The sequence below is a fragment of the Taudactylus pleione genome, unplaced genomic scaffold, assembly GCF_031769625.1.
Source record: "Taudactylus pleione unplaced genomic scaffold, aTauple2 ptg000683l, whole genome shotgun sequence".
NCBI classification, from domain to species: Eukaryota; Metazoa; Chordata; class Amphibia; order Anura; family Myobatrachidae; genus Taudactylus; species Taudactylus pleione.
The window spans coordinates 1,866,431-1,893,693 of record NW_028285085.1 but is presented as its reverse complement, the minus strand read 5'-3'; the positions used below and the strand labels follow the sequence as shown (position 1 = coordinate 1,893,693).

At 43.1% G+C, this 27,263-nt stretch overlaps 1 protein-coding gene across 2 annotated transcripts in view; it reads right to left on the bottom strand.

The window, feature by feature from the left end:
• Positions 1-4,885: 4,885 nt before the first annotated feature.
• The window catches only part of DSCAML1 (DS cell adhesion molecule like 1), a 285,411-nt gene continuing 263,033 nt past the window's right edge, over positions 4,886-27,263 (bottom strand). The window contains exons 18-33 of one of the 2 annotated variants that reach the window (XM_088456013.1): positions 26,764-26,910; positions 26,386-26,541; positions 26,090-26,229; positions 25,139-25,292; positions 24,899-25,016; positions 22,186-22,349; positions 21,957-22,055; positions 21,472-21,660; positions 20,539-20,826; positions 17,987-18,142; positions 17,056-17,086; positions 16,678-16,796; positions 15,523-15,678; positions 8,645-8,839; positions 6,320-6,628; positions 4,886-5,776 (exon numbers count right to left, since the gene is read on the bottom strand). In XM_088456013.1, coding sequence (XP_088312139.1) covers positions 5,328-5,776; positions 6,320-6,628; positions 8,645-8,839; positions 15,523-15,678; positions 16,678-16,796; positions 17,056-17,086; positions 17,987-18,142; positions 20,539-20,826; positions 21,472-21,660; positions 21,957-22,055; positions 22,186-22,349; positions 24,899-25,016; positions 25,139-25,292; positions 26,090-26,229; positions 26,386-26,541; positions 26,764-26,910 — 2,870 coding nt within the window. In that variant the 3' untranslated portion in view covers positions 4,886-5,327. The remainder of the gene's footprint in view (positions 5,777-6,319; positions 6,629-8,644; positions 8,840-15,522; positions 15,679-16,677; positions 16,797-17,055; positions 17,087-17,986; positions 18,143-20,538; positions 20,827-21,471; positions 21,661-21,956; positions 22,056-22,185; positions 22,350-24,898; positions 25,017-25,138; positions 25,293-26,089; positions 26,230-26,385; positions 26,542-26,763; positions 26,911-27,263) is intronic. The other variant, XM_088456014.1, reaches the window with a different exon arrangement.

Here is a 27,263-nt window from a genome sequence, read left to right as displayed (position 1 = left end):
GACAATCAGGGGTTTCTTTACGAGATTCCCTGCGTTTTCTGCAATCAGACATACCCGTCACATGTCATTCAACACCAGCGGTAAAGCAAGAGTTTAGTAGCAGCAGCTAATCCACAGCAGTTTGAATCCTTCATAACACATTTAAAATCCTGGAAACATGAAAACAAAATAACTTGGCATCAAAGCATCAGGGTCGGTATTAATTTCTAGTCACTATCTTTGGAGAATTCATAACAATAGGTCAAGAGGAGGATTACAAAGTAATTCAATGTCACTGGCGTTGGGATGGGACCTGCCAATATTTTGTTTATTAGAAGTACTAATACAATTATAAATTCAATGACTGGGCACATTGTTTATTTTAAGGTTCATTCATCAAGCAATGGTACTAACCCACAGAACCAGGCCTTTCACACATACCAGTGAGATTCCCAAATTTAAACAAAAATGAAGGTAAGTCACGCCCTTACCTTAAATGACAGTAGCAGGATATTGCCGGTCTGGTGATAGTAGAGGCCTGTAGTGTTCCGTGGTCAAGAGTCGAGTTGAAGGCGGACGAGCCCCCAAGTGATCAAAGCATCAATAACTTGTGGGAATCTGGGATGAACTTACGCCACTGATAACCTTTAAAAGGTAACATTTGTTATTTCAATTTGTTATAAGTCAAATACTCCAATTACTCCTTTACCCTTTAGTAATCAACTTCCTCTCTACCATCAATTAAATAAGGATAATATATGTAGTACTAGCTTAACTCAGTAATAATAGCCCTGCCTGAAGATCTAAGAATAGTTGGGAGGTTAACAATCCTATTGAATTATTAGAACTTCAATTAACCTCCTGTATCTCTGGCCAGTAGTTACATATATAATTCAGATTGTAACAAGGTGACCTTAGCTCCCTTTTTTCCCACTTATCCCTATAGGGAAATAAACCTTAACACCTTTTCCCCACATGTTAAACTGGTACCAGTAACCTTAACTTAACTTTAATAATAATAGATTATGCTAGGTAACAATGATATAAATAAACCATCACTGTGATACCACATATTATGGCTGGTGCACATGTAGGGGCCTAGAAGTCAGCAGCAGGATGTCTATTGCTGATGGCTCCAGTTTACTAGCTTAGTTAAATGGAGTAGGATAGTGAAAGTATAGCATTGAGGATGAGTGAGTGGAATTACAGTTGATGTATCTATACATACATATATATATATATTATATATGCGCATATATATTAAACCTAGTAGTTAATTTTCCAATCTTAAAGTCAAAGTAACTGGTAACTTCCATGGCTAGGTGTATTTCCCAGAGATGGCTGTGACCTCTCTGGTTATACTTATAATAGACCAGTTTGTAAATCTGCACCAAATTTCATCTGCCGGTTTCTGCTGTCACATTATCTCATACCCCTTTTACACCAGAGCTTAAACCCGCGTAGCTCCTTGGTGTAAAAGGGGAAAGGGTTGGATTGCCGGGTGGAGTGACCCGGCAATCCAACCCAGGTAACTTGCAGGGTTTAACACGTGAAACCCTGCAGTGTAAATGGCGCGATCCGGGTCACGGGGACCTGGATCGTGCAGCATGCCTGTCGATTGGCCGGCTTCAGTGGCCATTACGCCGGAAAAGCCGGGTCTCTGCAGACCCGGCTCTGTTGTGAACGGCGCCAGCTCAGGAATATCCTGGGTCGGCGCCGGGGAATTTCCGGGTCTGATCCGGATTGGAACCCTGTTCCAACCTCCGGGTCAGTCCCGGAAATTCGGAATAAAAGCAGTATTATTGTTGTAGGCAGTGCTTTCTATATAACGTAGGATGTTGTTACTATTTCAAGCTAGTGTAACTACACACAGTCTTTGATCTCCTGATGCTAGTTATTACTATTGGAAAGAAGTGCTCAGGGCTGTAGAGTTCTTTAGGTTAATGTTCATCCGTTCGTCAATGACATGGTGAAGGACGAGGGATCCCACCATATCACCTACTCCACTGCTTGTAGAGTACATTATCTGTGCTCCTGGATGGACTGAACTCATACACGTGCATTGCCTGGTGTAAGGAGTGATTTATTCACTGCAATACCACTATGCTATCCTGCTCTGTGACATTATCATCAGTCAATGGATCTGCAGTGGCTCATGACTCATCTGTTTTTATGTGCCCCTCAGATTAATCCACAGATATCATGGTCCTGGAGCAGTGGTTCCCAAACTTTTTTGAATAACGGCACCCGAGCATCAGCATTGTTTTCACGGCACCCCGAAGTTTAAGTTTGTTATTGAGAGATTCAGAAAATAATGTAGTAAAGTGAAGTAAATTGTGCTGACCTGTCATCCTTAGGTTCAGTTATGTGGTGGAGGACAGGTTTGCACTTCTGTTTGACCACATATTTACATTACATTGACCATAAATAATTGATTTGATGCTGGACAACCAACCTGAGGCACCCCTACAAGTGTCCCGAGGCACCCCAGAGTGCAACGGTGCACAGTTTGGGAACCACTCTCCTGGAGTATGTGCTTATTTTGCTGATGGGTTTCCCTATGAGGTCCATGCTGAGATCACGCGAGAAACCAATGAAAAAGTTCTGCTGTCTGTGTCACTGAAGCTAGTTCCAGAATCCAAACGCATCCAAACAACATCTCTACCTATTTGTGCCACTGTGGTCTCCTATTGCAGATATTAATTAAATAGGCAACTGGAGCAATCCAGCGTTATTATTGGGGAGTTTCGTTGTGCTGGAATATAATTTGCTTAATTGAGGCATGGGTCATACCTGTGTGGAAGCACTTACTTTCATTATGCTTGGTATATCCCTCATTAAACCAGGTGTTTCCATGTTTCAGTCTACGGCAGTACCTGCATTCAACCTACTGTACAATGCAAGTGCTGGCTGTGGGGAAACCACCAAAATTGTTTAATCGAAAACAATAGCATTCAGCACCAGTAAGTGAAGCTACTGCTCCCGAGCAATGACCATTTAGAAAACGCCAGATATTTTTATCATTATTTGGAATAGCAGAGTTATGTTTTCTCATGTGTATAGTCTATGACAAAATATAATCATTTGTCTCCTTGCAATACCCAGTTTAATATTGTTTATTGATTCTCAGGTCTGTCACCAAGAACAACTAAACTAAAGGTTAATCATTACTTTTGCCTAGGAATTCACAGATCATTTCAGTCAAGCATCTCTTCTCTTCAAAGGGTGTATTGTGTTGCTAGGACCCCAATGGACTCTGAAGCATGCGAGTGAGATTCCTTTTCATTTATGAGCATTATGAAACAATAAAAGGGAATTTAATTTATATTATTACAATACATCAAGAGTTACCCGAACTCCTACATTACAGTCAAGGTTTTAAGGATATCCATGCCTGAGTCAAGATAGTCAAATCAAATTGACAGAGGTACTAATTAAGTCACACGTGCTCAAGCATGGATATTCTTAAAACCTGGACTGTAACGGCGGAGTTTGGGAACCTCTGCCTTAGATGCTTTCACCAAATGAATCCTACAAAATATACCCCATATTTTATTGTGTGACTTCTTACTTCTGAGAGTTGGTGTCTGCATGTTTATACCTAGGGATAAACTTACTAAAGGTTGATTTTAGTTTTTTAAAAATCAGTCAACATCGATGTTGTGTTTCAGCCAAATCTCACATTTACCAACACTTAAAAATCAATATAAAAAAAATCATCTGCTAGTAAATGTGTAATATAGCCCCTGAAACACAACATTGATGTTGATCAATTTAGATCACTTTTTAATCAATTAAAATCGATCTTTAATAAATTCACCCTCTTGTGTATTTATATATACTTATTAAGGACATTACTGGGGTGAATCATTCAGAGAAATAATCCGATTCTTATTTAAGGGCTCAAAAAGGTTTATTTTTTGATGTTTAATTGCAGCTGACTGCCGCAGGTTTTGCTTTGTCTTCTTCTGGAACATCACGGCTAGGCCTTAGAAAGGATATCCCTTGATGAACTTCTGTTTTTGTCAGCCCCACTCAGGAAGTGTGAATGTCTGGAGGTTAAGCAATATATTGTCATCAGTGGTGTAGCCAGAACTTTGTATGCCCATGGCTACATTTTGAAGGGGCCCCTTCTGGAGAGTCACCTCTCTGCACAGTAGTTATTCCTTTACGCCTCATAGTAGTGCCTTAGTTAATTTTATGAATGATAGCGATGCCCTAGTTCATGTTATGCCCCATAGTAGTTCCCTAGTTCACATTATACCATATAGTGTACCCAGTTCATATTATGCCATATTATAGTGCCCCAACTTAACAATATGCCACATTATACTGCCGCCAATACACAGGCCATACAGTGCCCCCAGTTCACACAGTGCTTAGTGGGCAATTCCAGGAATCAAGCAGACAACTTTATGACCTGGGTGCAGTTGTGCCAGGCCCCAGAGGTGGCCTCCCTAATCCTCTGGGCCCCATAGCAATGGCACCCCCTGTACCCACTATAGCTACGCCCATTATTATTATTATCAGAAATGATATATATATTTTGTGGCAAATACCCATGGAGAGAAGTGTGTGTATGTATATATTATATGTGATACACTGTATTGCTTGACAAAAGCACCTTAAAGAGCTGAAACGTTGCGCATCAACCTTGTGTCATGAGAGTTATCTGTAAGACTAAAGTGCGCCGTATCCCATATTATATATCCATTCCAATAGAAGAGTCACGTCTCCAGTGTATCATCCTCCAGACACACCGTAAATTCATTTTCACCAATGACCATGTGCCTAAACTGATCCTCCTTAAAGTGTACCTGTCACCAGGTAGTCACCAGAATTCATTACTGCAACTGAGACAATCTAGAAAAATCTTTATTATTTTAAAGACACCAAATATGGCTTTATAAGTGGACGACAGGTTCACTTTAAAGATAATGTACATATTGATACATATCACAATCCCGATGGGATGTTAGTACTCTTCTGCATTTTCTGAAACACAATCTTCAGACATTCTGGAGCATTCTCTTCCATTCACCACAGTCACTCATATTATTCTGCATTCACCCCTCTCTCTCGCCCGTCTTCACGCTCATATATTACAGATAAAATACAGATTTCTTTTCTTATTTTTTTTTTTTATCCTGAAGAAGAAAATAGTATTTTTCATACAAAAATGCGTCTCTTATCACCAAGTTTTTGTTTAAATTTTCCATACGTCCTTTTTTTTTTTTTTTTAAATGTTTTTCAAAATATAGAAATACGGCCAAGACACTGCGGAGGGCGGGAGGGTCTCTGCAGTCCGTGAATAAGTTGGGGAAGATGTGTTGGACGGCGGGTGGGTGTCAGACCAATGTGTAAGACTTGGAGTAAGCTCCAGCTCCTTGTTTCTGTGCCCGACCAGCTCCTGAGCTGCTCATTTCCAGCAAAGAGTCCCGAGAACCCCCCATCTTGCTGTGCTGGGCAGGCAAGCGATTTTCTAAAGGTCCAGCAGAAGCAGCAGGGTCGGCAGGGGCAGAAGGCGCTGTGGCTGCTGGTGCCGACGGGGCAGAGGCTGATGCTCCGGCCATGTGAAGAGTCCGCTGAGGTAAATTAACACCAGATGGGGTTGGGTGTGAGAGACCAGGAGGGGGCTTAGCACCTGGCTCTAGAGTAAGGTGGCGGGAGTGGTACCCCCGATTTAGATTGCGCATAGACGCCTCTCGCGGTGGCACCACAGGACAAGAGTCATGGGGGTCTGGCTTACGAAAGTGGGGATCAGATTTCATGTAGAGTGGGAGGTTGCAATATTCACCTGCAAACGGAGGAAAGAAAACACGATAGTGGATAGGTCCTTGGAACAGCTACTGGGCCTAGACACAGGTCAGCTTCACTGCCTATTCTCCCAGGTCAATAATAATAATAATTATAATCTACAAAAAGCACAACATAATAAACTTAATTTTAGATGCTAATAACAAATTAGCCGTAAGACTAGAAGGGGGGCTATCACCCAAAAACACCAATACAGTAAAAGCAGATATAGGGCCAAATGTAATAGGTTCTGATTTGGGAAAAGTGACGATTTTTCGGCAGTAATGCGGCAGGATTAAATCCAGCCACAAATATTGCAGAAACATCAACACTTTTCCCAAATTAGAACCCATTACATTTGGCCCATAGTCTGTACACCGTGGTGAGGTTCAGGACACAGTGCAAATATGGACTCTGGCCCTAGTCAATGACAAAGTGGGAATCAAATAGCACTGATGAAAGAATAGATAATTTCTAAGCAGTGCATGATACTATTATACCGGATACTATTCATGGATCATACAGAATAAAAAACACGGCTTACTTTTTGCTCGGTGGGGGATGGGCACAGCCACATTCTTGGTTGGATCGCTGTCCTGTGGTTTTGGAGGGGAGGCAGTGAAGCGGCAGATGCCGGGCTCAGAGGGGGTGCTCATGGAGGTCATACTGTCTCCGTTGTCATTGGTTCCTGTTGTCATCTGATCTGAAGAGCTGTCTGAGATAAAGCACTCTGTGATCTCAAACTTGGCATGCTGCAGCTGCTCTTCCAGCTTAGCATGCTCGTAGGCACGCGCCAGCTCTTCATATGTGGAGGAGGCACTCTCTGTGGACACCATGCTGTTTCGGCCCTTATCTGCAAGGTAAGGAATGGAGATGCCACATCTTCACCACCCATGTACTTGTACACATGCCAATACCACGTATTGCAGAACCATATCACAGATACAAGAATACACTGTAGGTACCAGCTGTGCATACACAAAGAAGGCAGATACATTGACTGGAGCATATACAAGGCTATCATGTGTAACAATTTGAATCACCTAAGTGAACTCATACAAAAGGAAGAGGTTCCTATAAACGATGTACAACATTTGTCAATCAAAGCTAATTTCATGGGGCGTTTATATTATCGAAGACCATACACTGAGCGTTATGACTAAAGAGTATAACCCGTTATGATCGGCTTTCTTGGAAATCCAGCCACGGCAGTGATAAAATCTCAGATGCCAGGAAAGGAGTTATTCCATAGCAACCGGAACCCTACAGTAGTGAGACCCCTGCACGAGAACTGGCAGAAGAATGAATGAACTCACGAACCATGACGGAGCCGAACAGACTATTACTACAGGCAGTAGGCAGCACAACTAGAGCTGCTGACTTATAAACAGATGCTCCCATGGATCATTAGAATAGTTGAGGGGTGAGTGTCTAGCAGTGGGGAGCTGCTGATGCAAAGTGTAGTTGAAGGTTCCCACTGAAGTGACCAGCAGCTAGTACAGGACAGTGAAGGACATCGGCATCCTTATAAGAAAGAAAGATAGGAGGATACAATCAAGTCTATCTTGCAAATTATATTTGGCATATACTGTATACCTGAGCTTGGAGAGACCCACAGAATGTGGCTGATCATAACGGACTTTAGTACCACTGGACTCTACAGTGTGCTCATCTACTCAATAACCCTACAAAGAAGTGATCTGGAGCTGACAATACATGCTGAGTAATATATGTAAGAAGCCTGATATGGCTGAACTATAACTGGCATGTCCTTTAACCTAGCAGAGGTAACGGACAGCAACTATATACCATCTAGGTGCCAAACAGGTGCAGTTAGAATCCTGATCATAATATATGCAGCTAAATGAGGCATAGCTGCTCCTTTTTAGGACATATACTGCAGAAACAGAGCGAAAACCTGAGACACCTATTCATAATCTAAGAGGAAGCCTGCTTGCCCTCCTACTTGTGATCACCTTATCAACCCCTTTTGTAACTCTGAGACTTGGTAAAGACTAAAAGGATAGTTCATCTGCAACCTTTTGCTTAGTAATAATTTACCCCAGTGTTATATGCTCCTTTACCCACTGGGCCCATACAACAGCAGCAGCTGTTACCCATTGTCCTATCCCATTTCATAACTTAGCTACAAAATGTAATCATTGTGCTGGGAACTTTCTTTTTAATGTAATTAGATGTACAACCTAATTATTGTCAAAATACCATTCCTGACCTTTTAGACGACCGGTGCATGTGACACATTTGACATGTGCACCAACATACTAATGGCCATAATAGATTGATATTACTGTGGACTTAATATTGTTCAATTTTATACCACTAAAGTCATTTTGCTGTGTACATGATTAGATTTATGTGAGGGGTGAATGGGGATAAGAATTTAGTATGATGGTTTATATTTTATATATCTTACGCGAATGTTGACAACAGGGGGGAAGTATTACAATTGTAGTACTTACATTTAACTTAATAAATATTGTACTGTTCATTGTAGCAGTGTATATATAAAAATTCTGAACATAACTAGCGATCTTTCATTCTAAAATGTCTTGTATCCAATATACCTAGTGCCTAGAAAATTGCTTATTGAACCATTTTTTCTCCACCCTAAAAAGGGTTATTAATTTTTCCTTTGGTACAATGTGCACCCTACTTGCACTCTAGGTCAAAGAGGTTTCCATGAGTTACCCCCCCTAGTGACTCTCCTCTATTATAAAGAAAAAGAAGACCCAGGTGGAAGTATCGCCAAACACAGAAATATACAGAGAAGCAATGAGTGCCAGGTTGTGTGACCATATTAACAATACCAAATACAAGTGAGCAGGTGTTAGGTGAGGAATGACTGTACCTGTGTCCTGAGACAGACTGGCACTATAACTATCACTCTCAGTCACAGTGATGCCATGTTGAGAGCCCACAGTTCTCCAGTCAGAAGTCAGGGTCCGTGCTGGGGTGGAACTCTGGCACTTGGTGAGTGTCCACTGACTTGAATATCGGTTCCTGGTGCTGTGAGCAGACTTCACACTTTTTCGAGAAACTGGATCTAGAGTGAAAGTGATTCAGTGAGTTTGGTTTTTAACAGGATTTAAGAACATAAGACAAGAAAAAGATGTAGGATACTTTACAGAACAGCATAGGCAACAGTGAAATATTTAATGGCACCTTTATACTGGCAGATATGGCTGAATTCTAAGTGACACGATTCTGTGTACCATAAAATTCACACGTTAAATGGGTCTAACGGTTGCACGCATGCTACTCATTTATGGGCGGCTAGGTTTGAATTGGCCTCACTCACTGGTCACCAGAATTGAAGAATGTCAGTGCATATGGCTTCCCAGTGGAACAAAGTCTAGACAGATCACTTCCAATAACTAGACCTAAATGGATAAAAGCCATGGGGATTTCAGATCTCTACTATGTTCATAGAATTCAAGCACCACACCATTCCCAGAAAGAACATGACTTACAGAGAACCACAATAGGGGTGAACCAAATTGTAGCATAGGTAGGACTGTCATCTGTCCAAGTCTCCTCTGAACTGTTCCTTTTTTCCTCTTTAATAGTGAATTTGCGATCATGCCTACTCCTGATGTACCCAAAGTAACAGGGTAAGTGGGAATAGATTTGCATAGGCGTATAACCATATGTGGGACCTAAAATTAATTATGAGATGGACCGTACGTGCTTAGGACACTGTGGGTCACAAGGCTGTACTGGTTTTTAATTGTACTTCCTTATCTTCTCTTGCCTATCGGAATAAATCAGTTAACTTAGAAAATCCTTTCCAAACCTACAGCTCTCTCCCGACTGGATGTTGCTATGACAGTGGAAATGGCCCGTGTGGCTCCTGTATGTCAGCCATTGTTTGTGTAAGTGCAGAGCAGCTACAGCGTACAGTTCCCATTATATTATATATCTGCCACGGCAACCACTCTAATGTGTTGGATGTACCTTTGCTGTTGATATACATTATAATGTGATATGTTTATTTACCAAATGCAGGGCCTCAATATTTGTACACAGATTGACGTGGCATCACCCGTACAGCATGATAGGGAAAGACTATAGAAGAGCAAATACAAAGGCGACAACATTCTGCGGTGAGCCTCAATAGGAACTGATGAATAGGAAACTAGTCAACAATTGAATCCTTTAATGTTGTCGGATTCTGGTGTATATAGAAAGCAGCACAGAAGTGCTTTTAGTATTGTCTGTCAGTGCACAGTAATGAGGGAGATTATTTCAACCTTCCCATGAGTGACAGCTGAACTGCAGCCTTAATAGTGTGCTTGGAGAATAGCCTCTAAATGAATGCAAGGTAATAATAAATGTATGATTAAAACACATCTGCAATGTATTTGGATTAATAATGTTGGATATGGTTTCAAACTGTTTGCTTCCAGGGGTCTGTGGTCAATTGGGTAACAAGGGTAACCACAAATAATACAGCGCAACACAATAAGTTCAGAGCATCCCGAGAAGACCTGAGTCCCAGATAGATGAATGAACGTGAGTAGCTATTGGTGTTTAAAAGGAAGCAAAACACAATTGTGTCATGGAATGGTCCAGCTTAGGCTGTGGATACAGTCAGGTTTAGGCTGTGCCTAGGCTTAGTCTTAGGGTCGGGGTTAGGCAGTGGCTTGAGTTCGGCTTATGATGGGTACACACCAAGCAACACGCCACTAAGATGCCCGATGGTGCCGATGAACGATATATCGGGCGGTCGGTACACGCCGCACCACTGACCTTGCCGGCGCCAGCAGCTGGGTCGTTCCATTGGCCGTGCAGGCAGGCTGATGGCTAGACCCCGATGAACGACTCCCCGGGGGAGCACGCATAATGTGTACGCACTAGACGATGTTCCTAGTATGTCGACATGCCAACTGTCAACATTCACAATGTCGACTTTATGTCAATGTCGAAATTATGAATGTGGAACTCATGTCCATGTTGACATTCAGGGCGTTTTGTACGACGACCCCTGAAAATAGGCGTATCTTTATGTATGCACACCTCTGCATAGCCTGCAATTACGCCAGCACATCCTCATTACATGCCCGAGTTCCTCTCAGTCAGTGGTGAGTGGAGGTGTGACTGAGTAGCCTACAGCTCTGTATCGCCTGCAGAGGCCAGCGCTCGGCTACAGAGCAGGTGCAGTGTGACAACACACAACATCTGTCCGCAGAGCCTCAGAGATAGCAATATAGATAAGAGAGCATTATTATTAATATTATAATGGTGCATAACAACAGCATACACTAAATTTCAGCAGTGTTTGTGAGAATGGGGTATAAAAAGGAACTAAAAGCCTTTATAATTACCCGGCACATTATCTTAATGATTAGTAGACTTGGACCGGGTTGTTACATTTGTAGATGGAAAAGGAAGGTTTCCCTGTACAGAGCCTATAGAAAGGGTCGCCTGAGTCAGGATGGGGTAACATATTCATTGGGATAAGTGTCAGGAAACCAATGTCATATTCATGAGCTCAGATACAATGTCACAATAAATTCTGGTCCTCAAAGCCGATATTTCCGCTTTCAGCTGTATGATTATTCCGCAGTCTACCCAATATACAGTGGCAAAGCTGGATTGATAGTTTAAAGGCAAATTAACCTCAAGTTTTCCCAGTTATTGTAGGTTAGAGCTCGGCACGCTGTTACAGGTGAGACAGCTTGGTATATCACATTTATAGCCCCTCTTCAATGCTGTAAAAACAGATGGGGTCTGTCCAGACCGATTTTACTATTCAATTTAATAGAGTTGAGCATGTGTGTCAGGTTTCTGGCTGTTCACCTCATCTTCCTATCCAGTATATCTTGCTTGTCCTCTTCCTTCCTTCTATTCCTTCACTGGCTCCCTTTCTCCTGCAGAATGCAGTTTGAGCTACTCACCTTCAATGAACTCAATCACTCCTACATCTCCCACATCATCTCAATCCACACTCCCTCTTGTCCCCTCTGAGTGCTGCCTTGCATCTGCATTGATGCCAACCTGACAATGCAACTGAGCAGGGGCGTATCTATAATGGGTGCGGGGAACACGGGCCCTGGGTCCAGGGGGGCCCCGCACCGCACACCCTGCACCCATAATATTACTTACCTCTCTGGAGTCCCATGTCGGTGCTGGCGTCCAGCACTGGAAAACTACTGGAAAATGGCAGTGGTGGCAATTTTCCCGTCGTTTGCGCAGTACAGGGAACTGGCCATTTTCCCGTCGCGGCCATTTTCCCGGTGCCCTGTGCATACACTATAGACTCTGGGCGCACTCTAGTGCCAAGAGTCTATAACTCCGGTGCTGGCCGCGCACAGCTCAGTGCGCTGCTGGCCGCCGGGCGGAGAGGAGGGGGCCCGTGTCGGAGACTGCACACGGGTCCCCTCCTCTCTAGCAACGCCCCTGCAACAGACGACCCCATGCAGCGGGATGCGGCAGGGGCTGACATATCGGGCAGTCACGCAATGGATCATCAAGCGCAGTGGTCTCCAACCTGTTGCTCGTGAGCTTCTGGTAATTTTGGCAGCTCACAGCTGCAGTACTGCCGAGTCAACTAGGAGGAAGTGACCTCTGACGTGTGCTCCCCCATGGCATCGACGCCATGGGTGGAACCACAGGGAAGCACGTCAGTTGCTCCTCTACTGCACGTACCTCCTTGGAGCTGGTAATGAACAGTGAAATGTGCCTGTGCTTACATGTTATTTACAAACTACAACAATATCACTGTAATAATTAAATGCATTTTTATTTTCTATTAAATTTTTTTTTTTTTTAATTTTATTAAATTACCTTCCATTCTTCAGTTATTAGCCAGATTTTTCTTTTTTACAATTTTAGTAGCTCTTCAGGAGGTTTCATTTTTCTAAAGTAGCTGACACCTCAATTACCATTGGGAGACCACTGGTCTACTGTGTACGGGCCGCCTGATATGTCAACCTGTTGGTGGGGAAGGGGGGGGTCTCCATTCACATCGCTTAGTGTGTACCCAGCATAAGACTTCCCTCCCATGCTGCTCTGTTCCTCTTCTGTAACTTACTCTCCCACCCTATCAGACTATCTGCAGGGTTTCAAACCTGTCCACACTCTTAACATCCGCTGTATGCATTCCCTCATCTGTTACCAGTTCACCAACCGGATTTACCCTCAGAACCCCTAAACTGGAAGCTCTGACAATCAGGGCCCTCCACCCTCTTGGTTCTTCTCCGACCCTATCCTGGTTTCCAGTGCACCCCCCCTCAGCCAGCGAATCTGATCCGTTCTGTCCGCCTTCCCCAGGCACATGGTCATAGAGTGCTACTATTATTCACTATTTCATTTTGTTGTATAATAATAATCTCATTAGATTTTTGACCCAGTATACTGTATTGTCTGTTTACCCTATTGCAATTCTCCAAGTACAGCTCTAGGGACAATTGATGGCGCCATATATAATATGAAATGATATCATGTCAGCGAGAGTGTAAGGGTGCTTTTGGTTGCTTTGGAAGGTTTAATAGTGATTATAGATGTGTCAGGATAGTCTGCCTCCCTGATATGTCAGCCATTGGTACTGTATGTAAGAACGATGTAACTGTTGGAGTTATGTTGCTGGGTGATCCCTTCCTGACTTGGTAATATTACATCTCTGATATTGTCTGTACATGTATTATGAGTACTCAGAGGTTGTGTAGACTTTAATTGATTATGTTGCTTGGTATTGGGCTGATTTGGGTGTCTCCTGTATACAGTATCTGATGTATGGTTCCCCAATGGAGAACTTGGCTGTTTTGATAACTGTAGAGGCCATGGTTGAGGGTTTTTATATTACCTTCATCTTTGTCGCTAATTTCCTAAATTTACTGGAGTTTTGCTTTCGGATTAACTCACGGATATCCGGGCGGTCTCTGGAAACGCCCAGGTAATTCACAGCAATCTAAATGTGTTTGGTTCGTTTATAACTGAATCTGTCTTTCAGCAATAAGTCTCTCAATCAAACTGATGGAAACCCTGTATAATTATTATGTGATGAGTTTAGGTTCTCATCTTCTAATGGGTGAAAGAAGGATGACGGGATTCCAGGTGTGAGATGGGAATGAAATCATGCATAATAAGAGTACAGGAATCATCTACCTGGCCCCCCAGATCTCCTCTGCCAGGACGCTCTGAGGCTGAGTGTTATGCTCTTATTTACGGTTAATGAGCTGGAATTATGGACCAATTTATCACCAATCCAGGTTAATGAACATGCTGACACTGTGACCAAAACTATTACTGCATTTATATATTGGCTTTGTTTTAATCTCACAGTTTATTATCATTTGTCCATGATTTTTATTCACTTTCACTTGCTCTAAGAGTCTAAATGAATATACTAGCTTCATTGGTATAATTAGTTTTGCGAACTTTGATCCCCAATTGCACACCAGCTTGCTTCCCCCCTGGTCCACTCCCCTTTTACTCATCAATGTATTTATGTAATCAGCGATGGTTGTAGATGTCTGGTGCTCCGACACAGACACAGGCATCCGGATATTCCCATTATATGGAAAGGTGCTATGATCTGCACTGAATGAAGATACACCTTGTATAATTGGATTTCCCTACCTGCATAAGGACTTGCACCAATTTGCAACAATTACACATGAGTAGAAAACTCTTAACACAATGATTAATCTGCTCACATGATACTGTATTGGGAACCTCCCTTTGCTCTTTCCCAATCAATGTCACATATAGATTTATACAGTGCTTAAGCAGATATACAAGTTATGCTGGCCACACACATAGCGATATTTTACCCGATCTGGCCGATCCCGACACATTGGAATGACAGATCGTGCAAAAATATGGCCAAATCCTGAGTAAATCGTGAGTCCCCACTCACGATGCGCATCCCCGCTGGTCGCACATCGCATCGTCAGATCTGCCTTGCAGTAGGGCAGATCTGACAATCTAGGAGGCGATGCACTGTGAAAGTCTGGATGCAGGAGAGATCGTATGAAGATTGGACACCAAATCGTGTGCAGCTCGTGTGCTGAGCTGCTGGGGAGAGTTTCAAAGGAAATCGTACACATCGGCTGATCGAGAGCACATCGCTATGTCTGTGGCCAGCTTTACAGCCCTTATTCAGGCTGGTAATTATGTATCTCTTCATACTGAAATTCACCCATTTGTTAATCAGTATATTCTAGAACAGTTACTCCTGTGATGGAAGCGCATGTGACTCAGATGGACAAATGTAATACAGGCTGAGTCTCCCATATCCAAATATTCCGAAATACGGAATATTCTGAAATAAGGAATAATTTTGGCATGACTGAGATAATAAAACCTTTGATTTTTGATGGTTCAATGTACACAAACTTTGTCTAATGCACAAATTATTAAAAATATTGTATAAAATGACCTTCAGGCTTTGTTTATAAGGTGTATATGAAACATAAATTAATTTCATGTATGTGCACAAACTTTGCTTGAGCCACAAAAATATTGAAAATATTGTATAAAATGGCCTGCAGGCTGTGTGTATAAGGTGTATATAACACATAAATGCATTCTGTGTTTGTATATTGGGGTCCTATTCCAAAGATATTTCATTATGATTATGAAAATATCCCAAAATACAGAATATTCCGTTATCCAAAATACCCTTGGTCCCAAGCATTTGGGATATGGGAGACTCAACCTGTATAACAGATCACACAAGTAGAACTGACTCAATACAACAGATAAAGTTCATTAACCACATACTTGTTCCTGGTCTAATATCGGACATGTCGATGAGCGGCCCAGTATTTTGTATCAATGCCGGGTGATGCAAGGAGACTCCAGTGCAAAAGCTCTGAGGGTTCACAGTTGGGCTAAATTCCGGATCTGTTACTGGCAGTGTTGCTTTATCATCACCTGCTCAAAAGATATATATATAATAATAATGTTATTATAATGTTATATGCCCATTCACAAACACCTATCTCAAGATCATATTGATAAATTAATTGTATTACATTGTATTGTTTACAACTCAATGGAACGTGTGAGACTGTACAGGAGATAGCCATGTATACTAAAGGTTTAACATTAGTCCAACGCTCCTAATTAGCACAATGATAGAGGTATATGTGTGTACGTGGGGGGCTAGTATCTGTGGTATGGTCTAGGAGGCAACTTCCCTTCGATGTCAGTCAATGAGTTGAGAATCGTTCCTGAAGGTAAGGGAATGATCACACACACTGCAGGATGGCTACGAGCTCAGTGCCCAGGTACAATTTAGCAATGCTATTCATTTGCATGCCAGAGAAAGAGTTGGGAGCTACTACATAGACTGGGTGGCTTAATATTTTAGCCTGACTGGAGTCAGCGGATGTGTCCTTAGATCATGCTGTGTACTGAATAGCAGAGCAGGACAATGTTGACAATATGTCGTATAGGTGGGAGCCCCAATAGGGAAGGGAATTGTTAGCATTACTATTGTGCTGTTACATTACTGTTCTATTATTCTTAGTGTACTAGGCCAATCTGAATTACTGGTGCAGTTGGATAACATTGCTTATTTAATCCCTTACAGTAAAATTATCTTAGTCAGCTGTACCACCGCACAGTGCAACCTTATTATAGGCCCAGGTTACCGAACGCCAGTGGGTGAGCGCCACCGTATGGAATAAACTGGAATATCTCCTAGTGTAATCGGGCTGCACAAATGTTTGGTAGCTGTATGGTATTTGGTGTTAGGTTACGGCATAAGGATTGTTCTGGTATGGAGGAATAAAAGAGATGCAGGTCAGCCATAGGCTCCAATTTAGGACAGACAGGAAAGCATACAGATCAGCTCCGTACAGGCAGAGATACTGCTCCGCCCTACACTAATCACATGTAAGTGGCAGTTACCAGCTTAGTGCATATTCTTACCGAGCTGCTTGACACCCTCTTTATCTTCAATAAGAAGCTGCACCCTGGGGATGTCGATGTGAAGCCTGGGCCCAGCAGGGGGACCTTTCACAGGGGTGTCAAAGCTACGGTTATTTTTGCTGGAATGAATAAGAAGGGGGAAAAGTCAGAGGTCAGAGGCTAACGAGGAATAGACACGCAATGATCTATATGGGCCTCTGTATGTACACATGCCATAGGAGTATACATTACTTGCATAGTATACATTCCTTGTATAGAGCATACAGTACTTTAGCAAGAACTGTATTGAGCAAAACGTGCACATCTAGGCATTATATGCGCTATATACTCATCAGCACAATGATCAGAGTGAATGCATAGTACATGTGATCCACTTACCTGATCAGCATCTCTGCCAAACTCTTTGCATCTATAGAAGAAATCAGTGTATAAGTGTCACTGCATACACCACAAAATCTAAGTGTAGCACTGAAGCAATGTCTTCATTATTCGTGTTGTAGTTATTGATATAGAGACCCCACTTTACGTAATAATACAAATATAATTACATTACGGGATATCTGCACTCAAAAGTAAGTTTTCAGCTACCATGCCCCATTTCTAAACTAACGGAGATATAGGGGACTCCTGCAGTTTGGGAGAATCCATCCTCCCAGAGCACTAGCACAGATTCTGACTTTGGCGTCTGCATAAGAAAACAAACACCGCTGCTCTGGGGTAGTGATAACACTTTTTCATAATGGTGCTGCAATGATGTACTAAGAGACTAGGGGTCAGATGTTCTAAGCCTTGGAGAGAGATAAAGTACCAACCAATCAGCTCCGAACTATCTCTTTCAAACACAGCCTGTAAAATGACAGTTAGGAGCTGACTGGTTGGTACTTTATCTCTCTCCAAGGCTTAATACATCTCCCCATAGTCCTGTAATTTCCACCCTTTGGTGCCTAAACCGGCATGATAACCATAGGCATGGCATCACATAAATTGGGTGCTGTGTGTAAGAATAAGGGGTATGTATTGGGTGGATCAGGGTGTGTTTGTGTAGGTCAGGGCTGTGGCCTCATTTGCTGACAGGTATGAAATCCTTGTTTTGGATAACGGCACCACCCTATAGATACCATACACGTGACTGAGCACTTTATATTGGTAGTACTTATATGCAGCCACTTATTAGTATGAATTACAACCCACAAACAATGTTCCATATTGACTCTGACATGAATATCATGTGCTCTGACGCTGCCAATTTTACCAGTAGGTCAGCGCGTCATTGTTGTATAATCTTTATTAGGGCCCAGGATCCCCTCACCTCTCAGCCTCTTCAGTCTCTTCTCTTTCCTCTTCTTGCGTATAATAAACAATAGGGCGACTCCCAGGGTGGCCAGAATCACAGGACACGCTATGGAGAACAGCTTCTTCACATCATCCCCCTCACCCTGTGCTGACTTAATGGGTGGAATGGTACCTGTAAGAGAGAGACCGGCATTTAGATGTAACCACACCATCCGCACAAACATAACCACATAACTGAGTACAACATAACTGGAAGCATGCTACAAGTCATATTATAGCAGCAGTGTCCCCACACGCCCGGAACATCGTGGGCTGTGCCAGCTGCTTGTGCTTACTTAACACTATGAAGATGTTCTTGATTGGCATGATTCTGGGTGATCTACTGGCACACACCGCTGCCCATGATCGTGGCGTCTTCTCAAACAAACATTATTTAGATTGTTGCCTGTTCTAAGGTTCTTGCAAAACAATCTGTAATGGTGCATACACACGGTCAGATTTTTCTCCAGATCTGACCGATAACGATTTAAAAAATCGTTCAATTGTTCATATCTGAAGGAAAATCTGACATATCTGAACGATGCGCGTTCCCGATGGTCAGATAACGATATCTGACATCTGATGTGTTTGCAGTCAGATTTGGACGATTCCATTCCCTTTAATGCAGTCAAAAACGTTCATAGTTCAAATCGTTGAATCGTTCATCTGACAAATCTGACCGTGTGTATGCACATTGTCTATTGTTCAACATCTCAGATGTTTCCCTATTCCATATTAACAGGCCTTGCATGTCCAGCATTTCACTATGTATATTTAAACATTCAGGTTAGATTGGATTTGTCCAACTACAGCTAAATAGAAGATGCATGTTGGGCAAAATTTACTAAGCGGTGGGTTCTAAACCCTGGCGGTTTGGCGGCGGTTTTGCTATCTGCAGATTTACTAAGGCCAAAACCGCTGCAAAACAACTTCAAAACTGCCGTTAATACAAAGTTTAGAATAGAATAGAACAGGGCTGTCATTTAGAAACCGCCACCAAACCCCTGAGGTTTAGAACCCGCCATCAAACCGTCGGGGTTTAGAACCCGCCGCTTAGTAAATTTTGCCTGTTGAATCACTTTCTCCAAGTAGTCTTGGTATCAATATATACTGCCCACATTTATCCGTGTTACATACACTACCTTATAATCAAGAGAACACTGAGATATGAAAGTATAAACGTTTTCCTGTAAGAGAACACTGCATCTTGTAGTCTGAGAATCTCATTTATAAAAGCATTTCTCAAGGATAAATAATTCACTGATGATTCCTCAGTGGCAGACGGAAAGACTGGTAGCGGTATGTCAGGTATTTACCAAGAAGACGGTAACAGATTATTACACAGCATGAGTAATACAAAAGACACCCAGGCTTTGATTTGAAGTGAAGAAGAAGGTACAAGAGTTTGATTACAATTGGGATTATTTCCATCCCCAAATCATAGACCTAGAATATCGGATACGGACGTAGCAACACTGCTGTCTAAATGTTCACCCTCTACCAGCACAAACAGTATGACACAAGGTCACCATGAAGCACAAGTCCCACGAAAATTCATACCACACACCGAAACAGAGGACAGCATGGCACGCCAACCCAAGGACGTAACAAATAAAGCGACTTTCTATACTATCGCCGTGCTCAAGAAGAGATCAAGATACATCTCTGAAAAGAAAACAAATTCTGCATTTCCCTTATCCCAAACCCCTAGAAGTCAGCAGGCCTGCAGCCACACACCTTACCGGCTATTTCAGAACGGATTTATCCCTCCGGCAAAAACGGGACCTTTTTTTGTTGTTGTTTACTTTCGGTGGAAGTTACAAATACATTAGGGCTTTCACAATGCATGAACATGGCACGGTCGCCGTGTTACAGCCGTGATAACCACTGACTAGGACGGCTGCCGTCCACGGTCTTCAGTTTTAAAGATTGAAAACACACTGCACAAAACCCATTGCTTGTGAAAGTGACTGAACCACAGAAAAAGAACCTGACAGTGTTACTTCCGGACAGACAAAACTGTTGTGTGTGTAATAGCCCTACCTCTCCAATAAAAACACTGCTGTGTAGCCTATTAGTGACAATACCAGAAAATACTAAAGTGCACTGCGCCCTCTAGTGTTTGTTTTAGTTATTGCAAGACAATTACATTAACGGTCATTTATGTAAGTTCTCTGTGGGTTTCATTGGCATTAAATACTTTCCCAGTTATTCAGTGGTATTACACTAAAATGTTTGATATTCTAAAGTCTTGCATGTGCTACACATCTTGTGGTCATTATCTGAGTTAATAGGCTAACTAGACTCATACATACCTCTACCCTAGCAAATTAATACACTGAATATTGGTCCACAAAATACTAATATGCCAACAGTTGCTATGTAATAGATTCTTCATTGGGGTTGAAGATTGTACAGCAATATAATGAAATACTACTCGGCACAGACTATATAGGTCTATGGTCCGTATCTATAGGTTTACAGACTTAGTAGCAATATGTCACCCAAACTTGCATGGCCGATGCTTACTCCCATCATAGTCCAGTGTGGCAAACTGTGAGGTCTCATTCCCACATCCGGCACTGTTACAGGCTCTCATCTTCAGCTCATACCAGGTGGCCTCCCGGAGGTCGGTCAGGAAGACGTCACTTGTAACATTAGCACGGAGGCTTTGCCATTGCCAACTGTTGCGTGGGCGATACTCTAGAATCACGGAGGTGATGGGGCATCCTCCACTATTCCAGCCATGGAGGTTCAGACGGGCATGAGTTGAGTTCACATGAGTAAAGAGGGGCTGATCTTTGTTAAATGATGGCTCTGTAAAATATATGACAAAATGTTTTAACTGCGGTAGACAAAAGAGTACTATTGCTATGGAAGAACAGAGATGAAGAAATATTGTTACTAATAGGTAGCAGTATAGGGCGAGTGTCTCCATAAGTATATACACACTATGTGCCTCCTTCTCCTAGAGATGACCATCTGCCTACTGAACAGTGCCAAGGCAATTTGTGATCCCGCTAAACTATGTGAAGCAAGTGACGGCAGTGCTATCGGTAAAAGGCTCCGGGGTCCTTACCACCCCTGCGTATTGCCCACAAGTATAAGGGTATATGTAATAGTCTGCAGGCATCGGTACTGCCCAATGTTTCAAAGTAGCAGTCATTTCAAAGGCCTAACCAGGTTGAATTTCCCGTGTTAAATGACTGCTACTTTAAAACATCGGGCAGTGTCGCACGGGACCCGCCGATCTCTGCAGTCCACAGACTATTACATATACCCCATAACCTTTTTTTTTTAAACTTTAATTGAATAAATAACTAAAAAAAAAACACTTCTATGACATAATGTTTTCTTCTATTGTGATCTTTCATAGTCCAAATGAATTCCACACTCGCAGCATTCAACATTTTGCTTTATTTGTTCATACTGGGCGGGTGGCCTTAATGAGGAGCCTCTCACCTCTCCCGTGAGTCTTAGCCTCAATGATTTCACTGATTCTTCCAGCTCCAACACTGTTCTTGGCTGCCAGCTTCACTTTGTACCACGTCCCGCACCGTAAATTCTCCAGGCGGAATGACCGCTCAGAGGAGCTGATGAAGACATCTCTCCACTCCTCACCATTGTCTACAGAATACTGGAGGACAAACCCTGAAGGGTGGACGAAGAGGACAGAAGGACTATTAATGTGGATACCGGCCATAGGGGAAATATCGCATAAGACAAAGGAAAAGATTTGAGATAAATTATTTTTTAATAATCAAATATTGGTTACTGAGAAGTGGGACAGTAAAGCTAAAGTATTATAATCTTATTATATAAGAAATGGACTATGACATTTGTATGCCCATTATCTGAGAGGTAGGCTGGCTAGCCCTGAATGATCTTCAGCCACAGTAATACGGGATGATCAAACATGGTTTTGAAGGAGGCAAATAAGAAGTTACCTCGTATAGAGCTGCCACCATTATCTCCTGGGATCCAAGCCAACGTGATAGAAGATGCTGAAGATTTGGACACTGTGAGACGAGGCTGGTCAGGGGGAACTTCGGAAGAAGCCAGGCGAAATACATTAGTCACATTTATAAGTCAATCATTATACAAGATTGTACTTTCCTCACCTAAAGCCCTCTGTCATTACATGCTACCCCACTACCAGGCTTTCCCAGGTCTCACCTTGCACCAGCAGGTTGACAATAATCGTGTCGAAACCCCAAGTGTTGGTGGCCGTACAGGTGTAGTAACCAGAATCTTCCGCTTTGACAGAACGCAGAGTGAGTGTGCCATTGGCATGAATGAGGCGATGTCCGTCCAGTGCCACTGGGATTGCAGAATCCTCACTGGAGTGTAGGAGAAAGAGATTGCGATGTGCCATTATTATCAGGTTTACATGCAAATGTATAGTCTAGCAAAGTAACTCCTCTCTTACAGTCACACTGCTGTAACATTTATATCTCATAGAAGTCTTCACACTAATACTACAGCAAGAAATGCAATACACCAACCCGTTCTGTTTAAGGGGGGAGATGTATCAAATCTTGGAAAGCGATAAAGTGGAGTAGTTGCCCATAGCAGCCAATCCGCTTCTGTCATTTCAAAGGCTGCTAAATAAATGACAGAAGCTGATTGGTTCCTTTGGGCAATTTCTTTGCTTTTCCTCTCACCAAGGCTCGATACATCTCCCCCTTACACAGAAAAGGTGTGTATATTACATAACTTGCTGTGGTATTAGTCCGGCTTTGGAGAGATGTATATCAGACGGAAGTTAGAATGTATCACCATACGGGGGAGATGTATTGAGCCTTGGGGAGAGATAAAGTGGACAGAGATAAAACACCAACCAATCAGCGTCTGTCAATTTTCAAACACAGCCTGTAATGTGACAGTTAGACGTCATTGGTTGGTACTTTGGGCCTTATTCGGCTTCGGACAGAATTGCAAAGCTGCTCGCAAGTAATGCACAGGAGGCATCACGCCCCCTGCTGCATTACTTATCCCAAATGCGGCGACCAACGCAGCATCGGATAATCTACAGAACATCGGCCGGCTAAGGTGACCCATGGGGTCACGCAGCCGCAGATAAGAGGAAGAAGCCAGGAAATCTCTCGTCAGCCAATGGAGATCCTGGCCTCTTCCCTCCCCTCAATGGCGGCAACATGCCTCCGTTTCAGGAAACGAAGGGTATCACTTCCCCCTACCCATCCACAAATGGCAACATACTGTCAATCAATGATAGTCTGCTGCCAGTCTCCGTGTGGGATCGCAGACCCGTTCTGCACATGTGCAGAACTAGCGTGCACTGCTGAATGAGGGCCTTTATCGCTCTCCAAGGCTTAATACATATCCCTAACAGTCTGTACCGTTGACTACCTAAATAAATTTGTGTTTGCCATAACCATATATAGTTTATATTGAAGTGAAAAGGTAATAAAGCATGATTTTATATGTGAATAAGAAAACAGAAACAGAAATGGCCCCATGTAACTTGAGATAGAACGTTACAGCGTCTGACCATATTGGGAGAGTGATATTTGTAAGATGAATGGGCTATAGAGTCCTGAAAGCAGGTACAATGTTTTGTCTAAAGCAACCACTAAATGCTGATTCATGTTATATATATTATTCTTGCATTCCCTGAGAATAAACCACCAGTAGGCTGAGCGGGTAAATCAGGTGTCTGAGATATATATACACAGTATATACTGTATATATATATTATGGAGCTGGCTTCATGCACACACTGTCACACTCTCATCTCTTCCAAAGTGCTGTGTTATATCACTTTACCAACAGCCGCATACATGAAATACGGAGTTAGTCAGCCCTCTTCGTTTGCATGATAAACTTTGACATTAAATAGCATGCATTATTAGCATTTCACTAACTGTCTCATCTAACAGCAGCCGCCCCTCGGGTCTTAACAGAGTGCCAGGCAGGCTCATGAGCAGCTCAGCACTCGATACATTCAGACTGTGACAGACAGCATACTCAATCGCAACCTTTGATCTTGGTAAAGGTTAGCATATGGAGATTACAAACAGCAGGGGAGATTGATTGCAGCCACACAGTGCCACTATGGACGGGCCCCCTTCTGTCCAGGAATGGGACTCCAGTCCCGGCATTCCCTCCTAGACATTGTCTTTCAGGGGGTGATTCAGCTGCAGACAGTGACAGGGATCACACAGATTCTCGATTATCAGGAATCTGTGCATGCGCCTGACCCGTACTGCGCATGTGCAGTACATGTCTGTGATCCTGCACTCAGTCAGGCAGCAGACTGTCAATGATTGACAGGCTGCTGCTGTTTCTGGACAGGAGGGGGCGGCAACAGCCTCTGTTTTCCCAAAATGGAGGCGTAACGCCACCATTAGGGGGTGTGAAAAAGCCAGGATCTCCAATGGCTGACTGAAATTTACTGGCCTCTTTTACTCATCTGTGGAGGCCAGCTTGTGTAACCCCATGGTCACTTAGCTGGCCAAAAGTATTGCAGATGATCCAATGCTACATCCTTGGATGCATATCGGAGCAGTAGTGCAGCAGGAGGCGCGACGCCTCCTGCTGCATTACCATATTACAGCTATGGCAGCTGCTAACATTGGGCAGCTGCCATAGCATATCTGTCCGCAGCTGAATCACCCCCTCTGTTCTGCAGTGATTTCTGAAACTCAAGTGATTGTGGAAGCTATACTGATTTCTGTTCTGCTCTTCATATACCCCATTCCAAACGGGATGAGAATACGCTGCCTGCACTGTCATTTACACCTAATTTGCATAGTTATCCAGGGTATAGGCAGGGACAATGTAAAAAAAAAATGACATGTGTAATTCAGGGTCCAGTCTTCAACGTGTGTGTGTGTGTGTGTGTATATTGTTGTGAATTCCAAATTACCTATCTTTAGTCCATTTCATGGCCGGTGCCGGTTCTCCAACTGAGCTGCAAGGCAGACGGACATCCTTCATCCAAGGGGTGCTTACTGTGCCCCCAAATGATATAATTTTAGCAGGAGCTGGCAATGAAACAAATGTTTTGATCTCAGAGGTAGTCACCATCGGGAGCATGTATTATGGGCAATAACTCAGAAACAGATGTCCAACATTACACCCATATGTAGGTAAGATCAGGTCATACCTTTCCCTGCCGGCTCTATCATCACCCTCTCGCTCACGTTGCCCCGGCCAGCCGATGTCACTGCAGCCACCCATAGCATGTACTGCTGCCCGCGGAGAAGGTGCATAATGCGATAATGCAGGAACTCAGGGCTGGTCTCATACTCACTAGGAGCCTGCAGAACAACAAAAGGGAACTGAGGTCCAAACACAGGCGAGCCGCAGGACAAGAGACCAGAGGGACTAAAGGGTTAATATGCTGCATTCACTTAGGAGTTGCACATGAGCGTAGTACCTTGTACATAATTAAATCTAATTAGCGGCTGCTTTTTAGCCAGCAGCGTCACCCTTTCCCATCTAGAGACTATGGGAAAGAAAACTTCAAAAGAGGATAAACTTCAAAGATTTACATTTTATTCAACTGAAGCTTCTTCCTCAGAGAGCGAAGGGTAAGACGGGGGAGGGGACAGCGAAAATGGAGAGAGATGGAGACAGAACAGGAGTGAGGGAGATGAGAGGTAACTGGAATGTGGAAGTAAACAGTATATGGGGATAGGGAGAAAAATATATAAGGGGAACAACTCAATGGTGATGGGCTGTACTGTACTCTCTGTACTGAGAGCCTTGCTGGAGAGCCTATCCAGAGATTCAATTGTTCATGTATAATAGTCCAAATTGATGCTCATGTGGACATCTTAATAGGACACAATGAATAGTTCAACCTGCGAGATGTAACATTGCATTTAGGGGCAACATTTCTACTGGACCACAACAACCAATCAGCAATCATCTGTCCACTGTAAGAAGTGTCTTATTGGTTGCGAGGACTCAGTTTGCATCTTAGTTTGTTATGGTGAAACAGATCCTGTCAACAGGGACAGTAAGGAGCATTAGCCTAAAAACTGTTACATTGGTCCATGACCGGCAATTCTACCCCCATGACCGGCAATTCTACCCCGTGACAGCTACTTACAGGCTGACCAGATCCAGGGACGGAGCAGAAAATAGTATATTTTCTGATGATGCCATTGGGTTTGGTAGGGGGTAGCCAAGAGACCACGACACTGCTTGATGATGATGGTACGGCTTTAATTCCAGCAGGAGGCCCTGGGACTGAAGCATGCAAGAAGCAAAGGTCATTACAGGTATACATTGAGGTTATAACAAAGTGTCTATCAGTGACTGATAATAGAACCAATGCTTGTATGACATGATGCTGTAATACATAGAGATGTGTGAATGCTGAGTCTGAGGCTGCATGTTACTCACTGTCCTCCTTAGTTTGCAGGTAAAGCACACTGCTGCGTACGCCATCTCCTGCCTGGGTGTAAGCCAGAACTTGTACACTGTAATTAGTGAACTTCTCAAGAGCTTTCAGCTCCACACGCTCCCGGGGGGTAGTGATATTCTGCATCTCTCCCCACTCTGCAGACAGAGATAAGAATAAGGGGTAGTTATCAGATAGCGGGGAATCATAGGAAAGACGCAGAAGATATAGATTAGGGATAAGGAAAGCAGACTGTACAGGCCCAACTGATGACCTCATCATGAATCAGTCGATATTCTGTGGATGCACAGGAAAAGCATGAACCCCTCTACCCATAACACCCCCAAACCCACCTTCTCCAGAACACACCCCAAGCTCACCTCCATCTGGGTACAGTGACCAGTAGATGACTCTATAACCCTTAAGGACCCCATTGAGGGAGCTTCGAGGCGGCTCAGACCAGGAGATGACTGCCACGTCCGAGGTGATGGAGAGGGCTCTGACATTTTCTGGGGGCTGGCTAGGCACTGTGGGTGAAAGAATAGGAGTGACATGGAGAATTGCTGGGAGATACATAAGTACATAGTTGTATCGTGTTTTAAAGATCTAATTACTGATCAGCAAAATGGAAATATAGGACCTGATTCTGGTGGGACGGATTTCCTCTCGTGGCCGCATATATGGAGTTTTAGCATAGAGAGCAGCGCAGAAGCGCATCTCCGGGTGATGCTGTGTCTAATAGTATTGCTTTACTTTTCTCCATCCATGTAAGTAACTCATATTTTGTGTTTGTCTATCTTCAGGTTACTTGTGTGTGTAGAAACGTATTACCATAAGAGAAGGGGGAGTGACAGGTTTGTGTCCTGGAGGTATTGTTGGT